The sequence below is a fragment of the Pelmatolapia mariae genome, linkage group LG7 (assembly GCF_036321145.2).
Source record: "Pelmatolapia mariae isolate MD_Pm_ZW linkage group LG7, Pm_UMD_F_2, whole genome shotgun sequence".
Taxonomy (NCBI): Eukaryota; Metazoa; Chordata; class Actinopteri; order Cichliformes; family Cichlidae; genus Pelmatolapia; species Pelmatolapia mariae.
The window spans coordinates 37,742,471-37,762,347 of NC_086233.1; the positions used below are offsets into that span (position 1 = coordinate 37,742,471).

Consider the following 19,877-nt stretch of genomic DNA (forward strand, 5'->3'; position numbering starts at 1 on the left):
AGAGTATACAGCAGATAATATTTGTCATCTGCTATCTGTTCGACAAGAAAAAGGAGCCTTAGTGCTCCGTGTTCGGGTTGTGTTTATCAGAAATCAAAAGCTGGTTGATGATGATTGATGTAACAAGGGTTTTCTCTGAAAACACTCAGAACTTTTTATCTGAAAAGACAATGCAAAGAGAACCAAATAAATAGCAGCCCACCTGCAAAATGTAGCCCTGAAGTCTCATGAAACATTAATGCAATGCAGTGACTTGTTTCTTTTCTTTCTACAGAAAGAACTCCTCTGTCAGCAGATGGATTTATCTTCTGTTTCCCAAAATGTCTTTGAACAAGCTGTATATGAACACACAGGGCAGGATGACTTCAGGATGGACACTCTGAGATGGTGAGAAGCCATCCTGAAGTAAAAAAAGAGCTTCGTTTAGTCAACTAAAGCTAAGCTGTCTCTCTCCTATTGTGTTTTCAAGATTTTAACAAATTTCCTTTTGGTACAATCTCTCTCATAGTGTCCATGGGTCCTTTAAAAAAAGTCTTCAGATATCTCAGAAACTAAATCACTTTTCACTTTCAAGCCTTTCTGATTAATAGAAATGGGGGAAAGGGAACAGTAGAATAAAAATGTGAGGGACCTCAAGACTCTTGAACCCAAGAATGGCTGCCATGTATGTTAATATTTTTTTCAAACCAGGATTAGGCTCTATATACTACTGAGTCCAGTGGCCTTATAATCTAATTAAAAAGTCTAATGATAACAAGGATCTGTCCTATGTTTGCAAAAACAGGCCTGTCCAGTAGGACACAATAAGAAAACTGCACTGCACTTGGGCCTGGCCTCTGTGCACAACATTTCGTTGATTAATTTATGGGTCAGTCAGTCATTTGGGGTTAAAATGAATAGTTTTGTAAATTTTGTTCATTTTGAGCCTTGTATCTAGTGTATGCACACTGGCAAATAACTAGCAGTTTCACAGGCAGATCTATCGCTCACTCATTACATACGGTTTCAAAACACGAAGATGAGGGAGGCTTTAAAACAGGACTTCATAAACCAGTGAGTGATGTCACAGCGCCTTTTATTGTTTATACCAGCGGTCCCTAGGGATGGTATTGATAAGATTTTCACGATTCCGATTCTATTTTCGATTCTGTTTAACGATTCGATTCTCTTATCGATTCTTTTTAAAAAAGGAGAACACTAAGGTCGATTAGCTTAGAACTTTGTTTTATATCTTCTCTTTGAACAAGATAGAAATTTAGGAGTAACATGGCCTTACAAACCCAACAGTGAGATCTTAAGAGATCCACAGCCTATGCCTCTTCAATGGGGTGTCACAGGGTCCCCGGGAAAAAAATTGTAAATGTAAAATAATAAAATAAATATTCTTCTGTAGCAATAACAAAGTATAACATAAATTATTCTGTAGCAATTACACAAGAATATCCAGTAATGTCCCTGCCTACAATTAAACACATTCACTTACCGAAAATCGGGGGCATCTGCTGTGGCAAATGGGTGCAAGCCTTTTACCACAAACTTAGTCACTGCTCGGTGACATTCGTCTATCCTGGCCTGAAAGGAGATGCTAACGGTAGACTGCAGCGAGAACTGCCAGCATCTGAGCCAGCCAGACTCTGTCTCTCTCATCATGGTCACCTAAATGCAGCGCACAGTAATAGCAGGTTTTGTAATAAGGCAGGTCGCGCTGACATAATATGCACTGTTAGTTGATTATTTACCTGCCGCATTAACGGGAGAGGACGTGCAAACGTTACCGCTGCTGCTGGGTTGAGATTCACGAGTCCGGAGCGGAATTAAAAACACGACATTCATTTAAGGTTATCGCGTGTTTTGTGAGCAAATGCTTTTGCATATTCGTAGTGTTTCCTCCCTTAAATGAAATATCTACTTTGCAAGTATTGCAAGTTGCCCTGTTGTCATCCGTTCTCGTAAAGTATAACCAAACTTTTTAGCGTTTGAGCCGCCATGTTTCCTGCCAGGTAAATGACGCTCCGCAACGTGGTGACGTCATTCGGGGCGACTGGAATCGATAAGGGAATCGTTTGCAAAAGTGGCAAACAATTCCAAGGAATTGAAACAGTGGGAACCGGTTCTCAACAAGAACCGGTTTTCAAGACCCATCCCTAGCGGTCCCCAACCTTTTTTTGCGCCACAGTCTAATGCCAGACAATATTTTCATGGACCGACCATTAAGGTGTCACGGATAAATACAACAAAATAAAATGATGCGACGAACTGTGGTATTTTGTAAATATAATAATAACTAATTGTGTAACTTTATTAGCAGCGTCCTCCTGAAATGCACCAACAACACTGAGAGTCACATCCTCCTCTCTGCCCCTTAATGCTCTCTAGTTGCTATGGTAATGCGTAAATATTTATTTCAAAATAAGACCTACAACTACAACACGGGAAAAGACCCAGGGAAACCGAGTTAACGATAAAAATCCTGACAACTATAAATTTCACACCTGAACCTCCCCTTATTCAATATATTTGGCCAGTCTGAAACCATGAGAAGGTAAAAGCCTGTATCATGTTGTCAGTGTGTAAGAGTGTGAGAATTGGCACCTTTCAGAAGAGTCTTGTCCTTATCAAGTCAGAAAGTGATTATCAAAAGTATAAAGATGAAATGAAGCCTGAAATAATTTGAATTGTTTCGTCATTTGGTGGAATCCTGTACTACTTTAGCAGACATCCAAATATCTGGTATATTCTTTTGTGATTGATACTGCTCTTCTGAGTTTGCGTTGTCCCTATACACAGCGCCCCAAGAGCAAGGCTATGCATCTTCTACACACTTATTACTGCCTGCCTAACAAGTACGCCTGAAGTGGTGTAGTATGCACAATCATCAGTTTAAATTAGCTTTTCCAAGGGTCTCTTCAGACCAAGGCTTCATGCTGTCATTGTTCTCACAGTGCTGGCAGTGAAGGCAAGAGGGTCACACTGGCATTGAAATGTAAATTCCTCTGATGGTAAAGTGAACTGTTGGAAACATTCCATCTGTGTTGTTAAAGGGTAAAAAGCAAGGCGCTTGCAGCTCACATTGAAAGACTTGTTGTTCATTTATTCAATTCACCAGCAACCCAGCCACAAAAAGCAAATGCTCATCTCTTTAGATGTAGCCAAGGACACGTGGGCTGCCGCTGCAGTGTGTGGGGTTATTAGGGCAGAGTAATTATCTTTCGAGCCCTAAGGATTGTTTTGTAATGGTTATGTTATTTTAATAACCATTTTTTTATTTCTGCAGTTTAGGGATGCTTGGCGATGAGCTAGTGCCCCATGCAGAGAGCATTTTGGCTGCCCTTGCAAAACATTTGGAAACTAAACTTTCATTCGGTGAGCTCATTAATACCACATTAGAAGAACAGGAGTATTAAATGTGACACCAAGTGTAAAAAGAATTATTGCCTTTTGTCATCAGATAAGGGAGAAAGAGACATGATCGTTTTGAGAAACGATGTGGGGGTTCGCTATCCAACTGGGGAACTAGAGACCAGACACATCAGCCTGGTGGTGTATGGCGACCCCACCGGCTTCTCAGCCATGGCCAAGACTGTTGGATACCCAGCAGCCATTGCTGCTCGGATGGTTCTTAACGGTTAGCGATTTCACTTTTCAAAAATGTTCATTTTCGTTGGTCTTTCACTTTACAGAGAGCATTCAAACTATGTTCAAACTAAATTTAGTCACCAACCTCATTCACTGAATATTAGATAAATACTTGAGAATATAATGTTACTGGCTCTCTATACTTACTCTGTAGGTGAAATCAATACAAAGGGTCTGGTGGTTCCAATGGTGAAAGAAATCTACGAACCAGTGCTGGCCCGGCTGAAAGAGGAAGGACTACACTTCATTTCCAAAAGCACCCTGCAGGAGTAGAGCTACAACATCAAGAAGAGCAAATGACTGTAAATTCTAGTCTTGTCTACATTTCATGTCATTAATCGACCTTTAAACTCTTCAGACAGATTCTGGCTCACCTACCTGCTTTCATTCTGAGTTTATAATAATACTCTAACATGCCTACCCAGGAAGGTTGTTTGCTTCCTGATTTTTTTGAATTCACAATAAAAATTTAAGCATTGTAGATTTTTTGTTTACCTTGTTGTACCTTCTTGTGTGGGCAATCCTTTTTCCATTGCCAAATAATGCTCCCAGTACCATCTGATAAATCCAGCAATTTCTTTTATGTATGTGCATGTGTGTGGTTGTTACCTTGACAACTGTTCTTTCATTCCATTTCAGGCTTGGTGGAGGTGTTAAATTCAGTGCCAAGTGCCTTTATCCTGCATTCTTTCTAATGGCTGCCAGAGGGCAACTCCTCTTTTTGTGTGTGATTCTATTGAAGTCTAGAATTACCCTCCTGTGACCTCAGCGAACACTTTACTGACTGATAACAGTCGGTAGTTATTGAAAGTAACATGAAGCAGATTTTGTAAATTTTGTCCCCCATTAGAGTCAAAAGACTAGTGAGAACTTCGTGTAGTGGTTAACACATTCAACTTACACAAGAAAGATCTCTGCTTGAAACTGGGAGTACACACAAATCCAGCTTCAAGGAGTCACAAGCTTAGTGCTAAGTGAAGTCACTACAGGACTTCATGTGATGCAGTTAAGTGACCAATTAAATAAAGATAGCGGAGGGCATTACACAGCAGTTGCTTTGTTTGCTCTCAATTTTGACAGCCCTATTAAAGATTAATATCAGTTTGTACATGCTCCAGATAGCTTTTCTTCAAATTCTTTAACTCTCACTCGCTTTTGCAACTTTGTACTTTTGTGTTACTCGCAGCAACAACTCCACCTCATTGTTAATCCAATTAAAAAACTCGGTGCTTTTCTTAGACATTTTGCCGCGATGTTTCAAAGAGCTGGAAAGTAAATAAATGGCTGACAGAAATGAGGCAGGCCGAATCGTCTTGCGTTTCACGCATGCACAGTACTGGAACGTAAGCGTTTTCAGGCATTTCAATGTGGACGCACAACTCTGTGAAAACGACTGAAAACGAGAGTGTGGACCTGGAGCATTTTCAGACGACTGTGACTATGGAGGCCAGGCCATCAGGCGCAGCACTCCATCACTCGCCTTCTTGGTCAAACAGCCCTTACACAGCCTGGAGGTGTGTTTGGGGTCACTTTGCTGTTGGAAAATAAATGACGGTCCAACTAAACACAAACTGGATGGGATGGCATGTTGCTGTAGGATGCTGTGGTAGCCATGCTGGTTCAGTGTGCCTTCAATTTTGAATAAATCCCCAACAGTGTCACCAGCAAAGCACCCCCACACCATCACACTTCCTCCATGCTTCACTGTTTGAATCATGCATGTAGAGAATATCCACTCACCTTTTCTGTGTCGCACAAAGACACGGCTGGTGGAACCAAAGATCTCAAATTTGGACTCATCAGACCAAAGCACAGATTTCCACTGGTCTAATGTCCATTCCTTGTGTTTCTTGGCCCAAACAAATCTCTTCTGCTTGTTGCTTTTCCTTGGTAGAGGTTTCATTTGACCATAAATGCCTGAATCGTATAGTCTCCTTTGAACAGTTGATGTAGAGATGTGTCTGCTGTGTGGCATTTATCTGGGCTCTAATCTGAGATGCTGTTAACTTGTGATTTCTGAGGCTGGTGATTCGGATGAATTTATCCTCAGCAGCAGAGGTCTTCCTTTAAGGTAGGTAGATTTCACATTGACCTGAGAGATATTTGTGTCTATTATATATTTGTGTTAGTGATAGGTGTTGACAAGGCTTTAAAAACAGCATTTTGTTGTTTGGCCTGTAGAACTTTGATTTTGCATCCACAGCAAACTCAGATTGTCATTTTTAATGTGATTCGGTTTCATGTGTTCTTGTTAAATTAGACGTTACTATCAGACAATACACTAAATGACATGTTTTATGTTTTTTTATTGTTTGTTTTTTTCTCTAAACCTAAACAGAAAAGTGAGTATAATCAGTAGTTAAAGTAGTGTTCCACAGGCAGATGTGTGTGTGTGTGTGTGTGTGTGTGTGTGTGTGTGTGTGTGTGTAGAGAGAGAAAGAGAGAGAGAGATACATACTATAAGATCAGTTTTAATGGTTTACCATGTTTCCTATGGTGCATGGAGCCACAACATGCAATGTTTAAGATTTAGAGTCGCTCGTCCTCTGTAGTGCGAGCTAGAAGTACCACATGGTATTTTTAGGTGGTATTTTTAAGGTGGTTCAGTTTCATGTGTTCATGTTAAATCTGTTAGTAACAGAGAATATGACACTGAATAATAAAAAATGGTTTTTATTTGTCTTTTTGATTGACCTTCACAATAATCAAAGATTTGATTAGTAAAAAACAATCAGATGGTTCTGATATTTTGCTTTATAAAATAATGGTTGCATGAATAAAATTATTATGTGAAGTATTTCTCATTCATTATTTATAGATTCGGATTGTCACATTTAAATTATAAATGTAATAGTCTGATTTTTTTTAATTTCTTCGTTGAATTTTTACTCTATCCATAACTGACCTTTTTTATTTTTTAAGCTTTTTTTAATTTTATTTTTAAGCTTAGAGCACTACAGAATCCATCAAATTCAGCCATGTTGATAGCAAAGCCGTGCAGGTAGGTGGAATTCTCTTGTTTGCAAGGTATTTGGGTAAACTGAATCTTTTCCTCCATTCTGAGCATTTTTTAAGCTTCCAACATTTTGCAGAAGACCTTTTCTCCACAAGAGTTCCTTATTCATTGGTGTTGTAGCTTTAAGGCCTTGGTGTTCGTAATGCTTGGATCTTAGTGCAAACAGTGCAATAATTTAATTGCAAATGCGCTAACATTTAAATCAATTGAGAATCCATCCACTGAGAATTTAATGTCAACTAGCCAGGATGATTTTTTTTAATGAATTTTAGGGATATCATTATATTCAATAGAATTTGTTGAGAAAGCTCAGAATGAAGATTTGAATTAAATTCCAATAGAAATGAATCATGAATGAAGTGCACTACCAGCAAAATTCAAAAACACACAGACGTACCTTATACTGTGTCCTAAAATGCACAATATAATAAATATAATTGTTATTATGCTATAGTCCTTCACTTCCCAACCACAACAGGAACATATAACCCACAGACCCAAATGGAAGAGAATTATGACGGTCTACAGCTGCAATCACAGTTTCCTTGTTATCTTCAGAACTTTCCACAGATTTGTCCATTTCACGCACTAGTTCTCCCTTACTTATCTTTTTATTGATTACTTATCTACCTCCCATTGGTTCCCTGTAAGGCTGGATAATCAGTGAGCTGAAAATCATTCTGCTAATCTACCGTTTTGCTAATTGGTGCCTAGAATGGACTTAATACATCATCTTGACACCAAAAGAGGCCAAATGATGATAAAGGCTGCAGCACACAATTTTTTTTGCATCAATACACAGTATGTACATGTTTATAATTATGGCTGGTATTTGTCAGCACAAAGCTTTAAGATATTAAAAACAGTTATTGCGTATTACAAACTTTTGCACCTGTATTGCTTTTTGTGACCTTATATTTGTGACATGGTTCTGATCACTTAATTAGTTGAGCTCAACTCTTCAGAAAAAGATGATCAGCATTTTTGCTCCTTCTTGATTTAAAGGCAGTTATATAAAGTAGGGCACCAAGCAGAGAACAATTAAGTTTGTATTCATGAAAAGTCAAAAATGCAAATTAAAGTGTGGATACGTCTGGACAGTGACCTATTTTCTGTCCTGAAAAGGCACATTTCTTACAGTGTCTTAGCCTGGATTAACACATGCAAAAATCAACTGAAATAACCAGGGATTAGTCCATGACTCTGTTAAGGGAATTGTATAATCCACAGACAAGAATCATCATTAGAAATGGAATTGGGTATGTCTCCATTTTCGGTGTTTCTTGATTCAGTAACATCTCTCCCCTGTCAGGCTCACAGAAGGCCGTTTCTCCTCATTTTTTTTCCTTTTGTCTGGACCTTGTGACCTTTGACCTGCCTCCTGTTGGTTCTCTGTAAGGCTGCATATTAATGAGCTGAAACTCATTCTGCTAATCTACAATTTTGCAAATTGCTGCCTACAATGGACTTAATACATCATCTTGGTACCAAATGTTTAAATTGGAAATTTCCAACATCACTTGTATGCAAAACAGTGTATTTAACTAACTTCTGAGCAAACCTCTAATAGTTCATGTGTCTGTTGCATCTTTGCAGGTATATTTGTGGTTCAACACACAGTAACAAAACACTCTCACAGGCTCTCTTTGGTGTTCCTTCCCTTATTTAATCCCTTAGCTAATAAGCCAGCAGCGATTCCTTTATAGCTAAAAAACAAACCAAAAAAACAAAAAGGTCAGTACCCATGCATGACTGTTACAAAATCCATAGTATAAAAGCAGCTAGGCAATTAGAATTAAACCCTTCAAAAATAAAAGCAAAGGTGAAAAGCATAAATAGAAATTTGGTCCATTCAGGGTATTATTATAATATTATTTACAGCACATTAATCTACTATTCGATACCCTTATTTTATATTTGACTTCAGCACGCTACACCAATTTAAACAGAATTTACATTTAACGGAGCAAGTACTCTGTTAAAGACACATTAACAAAATCAATATTGAAAGAGTCTGACAAAGAGTCTTTCCTTTGACCTTAGCATTTGATGTAAAAAGATGCAGCTTTCCCTTTTTCCCCACATTTGGCTCAGCGCCAATAAATATAAGCTTGGCGTTGACAGTTAGTCTCAGGGCAGTACAGCATTAAAAACATTGAACAATTAGTCTACAGCTCATATCACAGTTAGAAATCCAAGATGAGCAAAAAGGCACACATTACAAAACTGTATAGAGGAAACTCATACCAGTCTCAATCTACAAAAGGCAGAGTCTTGAATGACAAGATTTCTTGAGTGATTGTAGCGAGAGTCTGGATTCACTAGCAGCTCTGTTGGTGGTTTCAGGGAAGGGACGAAATGCTGTTGCTCATTTGTAAAAGTGTAGTATTTTTTTGTTGGTTTTATTTATTCGTTGGCACCAGGGATTCAATGCTTTCAGCCGTGCTGGTGGTTTCCGTCACGATGGTCCCGTTAGCGTCAAAGGACTGAGTTTTCTCGTCTTCTTGTGTCCCGATGAGACTCAGCATGGCTTTGTACAAGAACTGGTACTGCTCCTAGAAAATGGGTAAACAACTCATTATATGTTCATTGTACAGTTTTGTGTGTTTAACTGACCTGCTGTGCATAAATGGTCTGATTCTTATATTTTTCTACTCTACCTTACCACTCACAGTGCTTTTTACAGCCTGCCACAATCACCGATCCACTTCTTTTTCTGCGCTTTCTATCTAACATTTACACACACAATAGATACACTGGAAAGCAACTTGGGGTTATCTTGCAAAAGGATATTTGGCATGCAGAGTGGAGTAGCCAGGGATTGAACCATCAACCTTCTAATTACTAGATGACCTGTACATTTGCGAGGTGGCTCAGGAGGTAGTGCTGGAGCCTATCCCAGCTACTACAGTGGGAGAGGTGGGATACCCTGGAGATCCAATTTGATGCACAGAGACAACCACTCACATTCACACCTATGGGCAATTTAAAATCATCAGTTAATCTTACCCCACTAACTGCATGTCTTTGGACTGTGGGAGGATCTGGAGTACCCAGAGAGAACCCACACAAACACAAGGAGAACGTGCAAACTCCACATAAAGGCTCTGGCCAAATGGTGTAGTTGAACTCTGGATATTCTTGCTGTGAAGCAACAGTGCTAAACACCAAACCACCATGCTGCCTTGCTGAAAAAAGTTTTTCCTGAAAAACCAGTTCATACATTTGTAGGCTGGACTATTGTAACTCATTATTATAGGACTCTGCAAAAAATCTCTTTTACTTGATCCAAAATACTGCAGCAAAAGTACTGACAAGAAAGAGCGTATTTTTCTCATATTGGCTTTTCTTTTTTTTACATTGACTCCCTGTTAAATCCAGAATCTAATTTAAAATCCTTCTAAAACAACTAGAATTTACAATTCAATTGCAAAAAGTTTTTTGCGAACAAAAAGTTCTAGATAAACAGCTTGTTTGTGTACAGTGAAAACAAGTGTGCCTAATAAAGTGGCAGACACTGTAAAAGTGGTTTGTTTGTTTTAAACATACTAAAAGTGCAGACTCTAAGCCACTGACAGACTCCCTGACAAAACACATGACAGCCAGTGGTAGGTGTGCCCCTTAGGGGTGAGGGAGCAGGACTATGACACAGGCCAACCAATCCACAATTGATATTAAAATGAGGGAGGTGTGACATGAGAAAATGGCCCCTTTTCTCTCTGTCATGCCTGTAAGAGAAGCGCTTTGCACTCCTCTCACAAAATGGCTTTAAAATGAGGCTTCTCCATATCACATTCAGATCAAATGTGATATTGATGTGTTTTAAAAACTGTGAGCATCCTGACAAGTTGCTGTCCATATGTGTGGGTTTTTGGTATGTGTGGTGCTTAAATTGAGGTCAGGAGAGCAAGTTAAAAACTGAGGTTATTTTCTTTCTCTCCAAAACTGGTTGGAGAAATTAGTGAATAAGAGTGAATGGGAGCACAGAATGGCATTCGTCTGAAACAAATGGCTCCAGGTCAAAAAGTATATTTATTTTTATGTGTATAATTATATATATATATATATATGTATAATTGGACCATATTTATCTTCTTTCTCATAAAAACCCCCCACAATTTGGCGCACTCAACGTGGGGCTTGATTGATTTGAGTAGATGAACACCATTGGTGACCAGAATCCGAGTTTTAAGTATGCCAGATATTCTGAATTGACCAGAATTTGATTAAAGGTCAAATTCTGTAGTTAGCAATCAGTAGGCATCAGGGGAAAATTTTATAACTTAATATGTATGTGATTCTGAATATTCTGATTGAGAAAGTTAGAATTTCAAATTAAGAATGTGTGGGGTGGGATTTATTATGAAAAAGTGACAGTAGTAAATGGTTTGTTTGTTTGTTTGTTTGTTTGTTTGTTTGTTTGTTTTTTTGTTGCTGTTTTGGGGTTCTTTTTTTGTTTCTTCTTTAACCCATGTGCAAACTTCCGGAAACCCAAAATCAGCCACTGATTTTTTCAATAAATAAAAAGCATGCTCAATATGGAGTTTGGGCAAAATCTCTGAAGGTTCTCAGTCAGCCAAGTCAATAATAAAAACAATGGCTGACTACAATAACATATACTGGGGTTGTTGCTTTGCAACAATCTCTGGTTTCCTGCACAGCTTGTCTTTCTTTCTGTCTTCCACTGCTCAAGGGAGTTTTTCCTTCCCACTCTTGCCAAGTGCTTGGGATCTTTTATGCATTATTGTAGGATCTTTACTTTACAATATAAAACTTGAAGGGATTGTTGCCACCTCAAGGTGGCAATAACATTAAAATGAATTGACAATTGATGAATGAACTGACATGTTGGTACCCCTTTTGCCACCAAAACAGCATGAACTCCACTAGACCCTTGAAGGTATCTCCATGGATCAGACTTTTTTTGTCCAGTACAAAATAAGTGCTGGAAAAAAACAATTGCTTATGCTTGATTAGATTGAGAATTTGGAGGTGAAGTCAACACCTCAAACTCATTGTCGTGCTTCTTGCCGTTTCACTGTTGTCTTCCTACTGAAAAAGGCCACAGCCATTAAGGCATATTATACCCTTAAACAAACAGAAAAAACCCAACATATAAAGAGCCTATTACAATAAAAACAACTGCCTTGTTGTTTTGATGCTAATTATATATTTTTTAAATATTCTAACTTAATGAGGTACACTTTACAACATTACATTACAATAAAATTATTGTGAGACAGACAAACTTACGATGTTGTTGAAGGTTCCAGGTCTCATGAGATTCATCAGCCTGGCTACTTGGAAGACATCCACTGACGCTTCGGCATCCAACTGGCGAGTCAGAGACGAAAGAGCACAGAACAGTCCTGCTGTAAACCCACCCACACTAAAAAACAAAAAACAAAATAAATGAAATTATATGGGCAAGTGGCTCCAACTTCTTGTGTTTTCTTTTTTCCTGATTTTGCTACTACTTGGCATAGCTACATCTATCACTACAGCTGTGTTTCTCTATTTGTCCGCCACTATGCCCGGTTGGTTAGCCATTACCAGTTTGTCTGTTTGTATCTGGAAGTCCCACAAGAGCTTAGCCTGGTTATTCTCAGCCACCTTGGGGAGCGTCTCCCATTTTGACCTTGGGAGTTCTAGGCCATACTCAGTACATGTTCTTGTGGACTAGGCCGCCACTTGGTTATGGCGTTCCATGTATGCCCTGCCTGCTAGCATCTTACACCCTGCAGTTATATGCTGGATTGTCTCAGGGGCATCTTTGCACCTGGGGTCTTGCCTGGTGTGTTAGACCCCAGCCTGTATGGATCTTGTGCTTAGAGCTTGTTCCTTTGTTGCCATGATTACTGCCTCTGTGATGTCTTTCAGCCTAGCTAGCTACTGGTGAGATTTCTCAATATCAGCCCCTTCTTCTATTTGTCGGTGGTACATGCGGGTCTGTCATCATGGAAGCTCTTACTCTTCTTCTTTCTCCAGTTTCTGCTGCCTGAGGTATTCACTAAGCAATACTATGTGCCCATCTTCCTGATGTACTCATGGATCTTTGTTGCGTCATCCTGGATAGTAGTTCTGACACTCACTAGTCCTTGGCCACCTTCCTTCTGCTTAGCATACAGTCTCAGAGTGCTGGATTTGAGGTGAAACCCTCAATACATGGTAAGGAGCTTGATTGTCTTGATGTCAATGGCTTCTATCTTCTCCCTTGGTCCTGCCAGCTTATTGATGTCTGATAATAAGCTGGCAGGGCGTATGTGATGATTGCATGGATCTTGTTCTTCCGATTCAGCTGACGCCTCAGGACTTAGATTATTCTCTGCTGATATTTGGTGGCTACAGCTTTTCTAGCGGCCTTTTTATTATTCTCCAGTCCGACATCCAACGTCTCTCTCTATATATCTATATCTATCTTATCTATATACATACACAAACACACCCACAGATACACCCACAACTTCCATCTCCACTATATAAACTATATTGCCAAAAGTATTTGCTTGTCTGCCTTCGCATGCATATCAACTTGAGAAACATCCAATTTTTGTCTTGTCTTCATTCCTAGGGTAAATATTATGTCAGCCCACCCTTTGCAGCTTCAACTGTATGTTTATGTGGATGTTTGACACCCTGCGATTTCGAAGTTCTCCCACTTAGAAATCATTGAGGGGTCTGAAATTCACATTGTAGGTGCATTGCCACTGTGAGAGACAGCATTTAAAAAACAATTCAGGAAATCACATTGTATGATTTTTAAAGAATTTATTCATATTGCACTGCTGCACATAAAAATTTGAACACCTGGCAATCAGCAAGAATTCTGGCTCTCAAAGACCTGTTGCTATGCCTTTATTAATCTAAATTAGTAGCACCTGTCTGAGCTCTTTAAAGACACCTGTCCACCCCACAGTCAGGCAGACTCCAACTACCACCATGGGCAAGAATAAAGAGCTGCCAAAAGATACCAGAGACAAAATTGTCGACCTCCACAAGGCTGGAAAAGGCTACGGGGCAATTGCCAAGCAGCTTGGTGAAAACAGATCAACTGTTGGAGCAACTGTCAAAAATGGAAGAGGTTAAAGACGATTGTCAGTCGCCCTCGGACTGGGGCTCCATGCAAGATCTCACCTTGTGGCGTATCACTGATGATAAGAAAGGCGAGGACTCAGCCCAGAACTACATGGGAGGAGCTGGTCAATGACATGAAGAGAGCTGGGACCACGGTGTCAAAGGTCACTGTCGGTAGAACACTACGCTGTCATGAGCAGTGTCCCAAAACGTCGGCTGCATCCTTCGGAGGACCCGGTCTACGTGGGCCGGGTCCTTCAAAGACCGAGAAGGCCGGAAGTGCGAGGCTGTGAAATGGGACGGTCTAGCCTTCAGATTTGCGTCACCGCTGTCTCGGTGGAGTTTAATTAACTCGGCCGTCTGCTCCTTGCTATCTAAAATATAACAGGACACTGGCGTAAATTCTCGACCGTCTCACAGTTCTGTTTAATCAGTTTTCTGTTTAACGTTTATTCAGCTGTGTGAAAATCCCAGAGGAACCCACCCGATGGATTAATAAAGTTTTATTTAATCTAATAACTTTGATCTCAGCCAAACCGATTTACTCCGGAACAAATAAAACACCGAAAAAAGGCAAACAATTACATTTTTAAGTTATCCGAGTGACTTATATATCATGTTTAACCTGAGTAGCGAAAGAGCGGGGGTCTGAAAACGATGAAGCCGGGAGTCCGCTGCTCGCGCCGGCTGGAGTGACCATTGAACCCCCCGGCTTGCTATCGAGCGGGTGGGTAACAGACGTCTCCGAAAACATGGGCATACTTTTGCAAATATGCGATGTCTTGATAAACCAAGCAGATATTTGTAATTTACACAGCTACTTTCTCGCCTTAAAATATGTTAAAAGTTTATTTTGTGACCCAGAAAGATTAATAAGAGTAATTTTAAAACTTAGTAGCGGCCGCCATTGTTGGCAGCTGGAATTTGCTGGGCCGCGCTATGAATTCTGGAATATGGTGGGCCACGAAGGACACACCCGACCCATCCTTCAAATTTGGGGAAATGAAGGACGCATTTGTCGGCCGCATTTGAAGGAGTCGACGAATTGGGACAGCCTTCGTCGCCTGGCTGTGACGTAATCGGCCTTCAAATGCGGCCTCCGGAGGATGCAGCCGACGTTTTGGGACACAGCTACGGTCTCAAGTCATGCATTGCATGGAAGGTTCCCCTGCTCAAGTCATCACATGTCCAGGCCTGTCTGAAGTTTGTCAGTGACCATCTGGATGATCCAGAGACCAAAATAGAACATTTTGGTCTCAACTTCAATTGCCGTGTTTGGAGGAAAAAGAAGGATGAGTTGCATCCCAAGAACACCATGCCTACTGTGAAGCATTGGTGGTGGAAACATAATGCTTTGGGGCTGCTTTTCTGCAAAGGGGACAGGACGAATGCACTGTATTAAGGAAAGAATGAATGGGGTCATGTATTGTGACTTTTTGAGCAACAACCTCTTTCCCTCAGTCAGAGCATTGAAGATGGGTTGTGGCTGGATCTTCTAACATGACAATGACCCAAAGCACACAGCCAGGATAACCAAGAAGTGGCTCCGTAAGAAGCATATCAAAGTTCTGGAGTGGCCTAGCCAGTCTCTAGACCGAAATCCAATAAAAAAATCTTTGGAGAGAGCTGAAACTCCATGTTGCTGAGCAACAGCCCCAAAACCTGACAGATCTAGAGGAGATCTGTGTGGAGGAGTGGGCCATAATCTCTGTTGCAGTGTGTGCAAACCTGGTCAAGAACTACAGGAAACGTTTGACCTCTGTAATTGCAAACAAAGGCTTTTGTATCAAATACTAATACTGCTTTTCTCAGGTGTTCAAATACATTCTTTAAAAATCATACGATGTCATTTCCTAATTGTTTTTTTTTAAAGTGGGAATGCACCTACAATGTGAATTTCAGACCCCTCCATAAGTTCTCAGTGGGAGAACTTTGAAAATTGCAATTGAATAAAAACAGGTAAACCGAAAAATAAACAACAAAAAAACTCAAAACATAAAAGGAACTAAACTCAAGGAATAAAACATGATCCTAAACCAATAATACAAAGAATCACAAAACAGAATAAACTCAAAATGCTGAACCAGCACCCTGACAGAGAGGTCAGACAAGAGGTTCAGAGGTTGGACAAGAAGGCCTGAGTAGGTAGGTACACAGACAGACAGATGCATAGATATGGATCGTAAATAATATAAAGATTACAAAACAAGTATCAGACCAGACGACAGTATTGTAAGTAGTCCAAGGGTCTTACTTATCGTGGACCACAGTAGGGCTGTCCTTTGTGAGGATCTCTTCCTTCATCAGTTTGAGAAGCTCAAAGGTGGAAGTGAGGGGACTGTCTGGGTTTGGCCAGTTGGGAGCACGATAGTGTCTCACCTCAAGAACGTAGTCATCCTATTAAGATAAGAAAAGACAGCAAACATCAGTCACAGTAGGTCATGAGAGTGAGTTTTCATGTCCACATGACAACTATTCTTATGGGCGTGGGTTTTAAATTAAAACTGGGATACATTTTTTAGAGGGAAACTGCCATGTTACTAACCTTTGTAGCTTTCAGTATGTAGTCCTGAACTACCAGCAGGTCCTCATTGGACAGACAAACATGAGTCTCACTCTTTTGAGTGACAGTGAACATCTCATAGCTGATCAGCTGCCCTTTATAAGGCCAGAAAACAAATGGCTCTGCTTCTTCCTCCATCTACCAACACAGGAAATCATTACATTGCATTTGTGACAATTCACAGATATCTCCAACTTGCAACTACATTTTTTCCAACCTGGCTGCTTGTAATTACAGTATGTACCATGATACTGTAGAGAGAGCATGACTGCACCCTGAACAGATCACTAGTCTGGGCTAACACATCAAGAAAACCTCAATACATTTTCCACAAAACATTAAAATATTAAATCAGAAAAGATTTTTTGAGATATAAAATAAATATTAAAATAACATTTGAATTAAAGGAACAAACAGGTACAAAGAGCCCCAGGAGGATTTAGTCACAAGATTCTTTCAGGGATGTCTTTAAAAAGAACGGTTCCTCACCCCAGGCAGTGACAAAATGACTTGGGCATTGTGGTCCCATATCATTGTCCAGAAGTCCTTTACAGTGACAGGCAAGGGTTTCTGGGTAATGATGAACTCCTTGGTGTGCCTGTAACCCTGGAGGAACATGTCAGCCACACTTACTGACCTCATTACTTGAAACTGTGGCTGTTACTGATGAATTACATACACACATACACACACACACACACACACACACACACACACACACACAGAGTCATATATATATATGACTTACTGCGATATATGATGCATTAATGTAGTCTGATGTTTCCCCTGCTGTTGTCGGCAAATGCACTCGTGACCTCTCAACTGCAATATGAGATAGAACATGTTTGTGCAGACAGATGTTTTTGTGTATGTGCAGTATTTTCAGCTGCAGCTGACGAGTGTGTCAGACTCACTGGGTATCACCGAGCAGTTTCTGTTCTTGTTGTGGTTGCAGTCCTGCAGAGCTGTGGAATAGTCACAGTGCTTCAGATTGGTGTAACAAACCATCTGTGGAAAACATCAAAAACCCGTAAACAACTGTAAACAACTAAAAAACCCCATCTTTCATTAAAAGATGTCTGATAATAAGTATGATAATAGTTTCATACTAACTAATATGAGGACTGTCTGAGACTGTGTCAGTCTCAATGAAACATACTGAGAGTAAGGTGATCGGCTTACCTTGAACTGTTTGTCCATCCCTGTTCCTCCATCAGGCCCTGGGGTCATCAGCTTGTCCACGTACGTATGCAGTTGAGCCAATGCCACCTCTGTCTCACCAGACAAGATGGCTTCCACCAGGGCATTGTGGATAAAAACATACTGTTCCTGCAGAAAGAAAAAAAAACAAGAAGTTTAAATTTGTCATTGAAACTTTTTTAACAGTCTCATAACAGGAGACTGTTATGATTCAGGATTATGTTGATCACAATATGTTGCTGTTTTTATGTTTTTCTCAGTATGTGTTTTTTTTCTCTCCGCTGTTCAAGGTGTGTGTGTGTTTGTGTGTGTGTTGGCTGAGCCAGGTAGGAAGTTTAAAATGTTAAACATTGAACTCTATTCATTTGAACATTAAAAAAATCTTACTGTCTAATAAAGGAGATGTGGAGTTTGACAGTCTGATGCAGATGAATGTCAAATTAATCCGATTAATTAAGAAGGTCTTTTTGGTGAGTGGTCTTTGTTCTAGTAGCCACAATTCCAGTAATGTAAAGAGACTCAGAAATACAATCATTTCATACATTTTCTGAATCACCAAATTAATACCCAGACATTCCTGTCACGATGTAACACATAGTTTGTGCCTCATTTAGTGCTTTTTATATGTGCAGTTTAACGAGCTGCACATCTAAAACATCATCTCACCAATAAATCTATAATACACTTAAAATGTGCTTTAAATAAACGAATCAGTGAAAATGTGACACTTGCAGCATATTTTAAAATTAAACTCTAAAATAAACTTCTCCCAACAGCTTTAATTTTTATTCCTTCAGTTGCAGACTCGGTTTGAGAGGACAAATTTGACCTCTTGTCAGCAAGTACAGACTAGCTGTCCTGTTAGGATCAGATAAAACTGTTGTAAAATGTTTGCTGATTGTTTGTTGTTTTGGCATTATTCCCTGTTGAAGCAAATAAACTGCTGATGGCATCTTCTGTTGTTCTATGTTGCTGGACTTTTCTTGGGAGTGGGGAGCAGCACCTCATGTTATATCTAGGTTATCTCTAGGCTTTGGATTTTGACCTGTTTGAGGCCAAAAAGCATCACAGACTTATTTTCAGTGTGGGTTCAGCATGTGCACATGCTAATCTTATAGCAGGGGCTTAGAACAGCGAGGCAAAGTTGTCGCAGGAGGAACATAATTTATTTCCCTATTTCTCTGTTTATTTGTCCTAAATTTATACCTGATACAGTTTTAGCCATGAAATAGAAACTGACAAACCATCATAACTCTTGTGGGCGTTAGAAATGGGAGATGGAATTAAACAAGATGGCTGTCGGAAAATAATAAGTCACAAAAATTCAAAGTTGATTATTTCTGTGACTTCGGGATCAGGATAAACTTTTGTGAAAAAAAGGTTGTTAATGCATTCTAGTTCTGCCTGCCAGTGAAAAATATAGATAGAAACTAAAAATGTATTCGTGAGAAGAATATTCTGTTCAGTGCTATATTTAACAAGATCTCTAGCAATCATTTCAATTTATTTTACTAATTCTACACAGAATCAAAATATGGTTGAAAGAAAGGTCTACAGTTGTGGTCAGAGGTTTACATACACTCATTATGGGAATGAATGTAGAGGGTGTATGCAACAGTGATCAAAATGACTGTAACCCCTCTATATCATACTGCTACACTACATTACTAAAAGTAATCATTCACTCATCCAGACCATTGAATTCAGGTGTTCCGATCACTTCCATGGCCACCAGGATATCAAATCAGACACCTTTGTTAGACTGCTTCTACAAAAATTTGTGAAAGAATGGGTCAGTCTGAGGCACTGAAGTGAATTTCAGTATGCTACCGTGACAGGATTCCACCTGTGCAACAAGTCCAATTGGGAAATTTCCTGACTACTAAATATTCCACAGTCAACGGTTCACAAAGTGGAAGAGACTGGGCATGACAGCAACTCAGCCTTGAAGTAGTAGGCTGCAAAAAACCACAGAGCAGGGTCAGCGGATGCTGAAGTGGATAGTGTGTAACGTCTTCAGCAGTTAATGGCTACAGACCTTCAAACCACATGTGCCTTCAGATTAGCTCAAGAACAGTGCATAAAGAGCTTCATGGGGTGGGTTTCAATGGCCGAGCAGCTGCATCTAAGCGGTGTAATGCAGTGAAAAGTGATGAATCATGGTTCTCCATCTGGCAGCCCGATGGATGAGTCTGTCAAGTGTAATGTTTGGTGGATGTAGGGTTACTTTTCAGGAGTTGGGCTCAACCCCTTAGTTCCAGTGAAAGGCACCACTAATGCTTCAGCATACCAAGGCATGGGTTTGCTTGAAGAAAAATCTAAGTATTGCCAGTGAGGTTCTCTTTTTTTTATTTTTTTAATCTTCTGGGCTGCATCAGTGTTTGGTTC

At 39.8% G+C, this 19,877-nt stretch overlaps 2 protein-coding genes across 6 annotated transcripts in view; one reads left to right on the forward strand and one right to left on the reverse strand.

Annotated features, from left to right (window-relative positions):
- Positions 1-4,117, forward strand: part of aass (aminoadipate-semialdehyde synthase) — a 49,008-nt gene extending 44,891 nt beyond the window's left edge. Inside the window, exons 21-24 of the mRNA XM_063479000.1 lie at positions 275-387; positions 3,275-3,363; positions 3,449-3,625; positions 3,791-4,117. Of these exons, the coding sequence (XP_063335070.1) occupies positions 275-387; positions 3,275-3,363; positions 3,449-3,625; positions 3,791-3,909 (498 nt within the window). The 3' untranslated portion in view covers positions 3,910-4,117. The remainder of the gene's footprint in view (positions 1-274; positions 388-3,274; positions 3,364-3,448; positions 3,626-3,790) is intronic.
- Positions 4,118-4,233: 116 nt separating this feature from the next.
- Positions 4,234-19,877, reverse strand: part of ptprz1a (protein tyrosine phosphatase receptor type Z1a) — a 102,143-nt gene continuing 86,499 nt past the window's right edge. The window contains exons 23-31 of one of the 5 annotated variants that reach the window (XR_010094354.1): positions 17,472-17,618; positions 17,204-17,297; positions 17,038-17,111; positions 16,779-16,895; positions 16,272-16,427; positions 15,981-16,123; positions 11,906-12,041; positions 8,900-9,207; positions 4,234-8,358 (exon numbers count right to left, since the gene is read on the reverse strand). Coding sequence is in view for 3 of the 5 variants with exons in the window: in XM_063478996.1 (XP_063335066.1) it covers positions 9,055-9,207; positions 11,906-12,041; positions 15,981-16,123; positions 16,272-16,427; positions 16,779-16,895; positions 17,038-17,111; positions 17,204-17,297; positions 17,472-17,618 (1,020 nt within the window). In the remaining 2 variants the exon portion in view is untranslated. Of the gene's footprint in view, positions 9,208-11,905; positions 12,042-15,980; positions 16,124-16,271; positions 16,428-16,778; positions 16,896-17,037; positions 17,112-17,203; positions 17,298-17,471; positions 17,619-19,877 lie in introns of those variants that run through there. The other 4 variants (XM_063478996.1, XM_063478998.1, XM_063478999.1 and 1 more) reach the window with 4 other exon arrangements.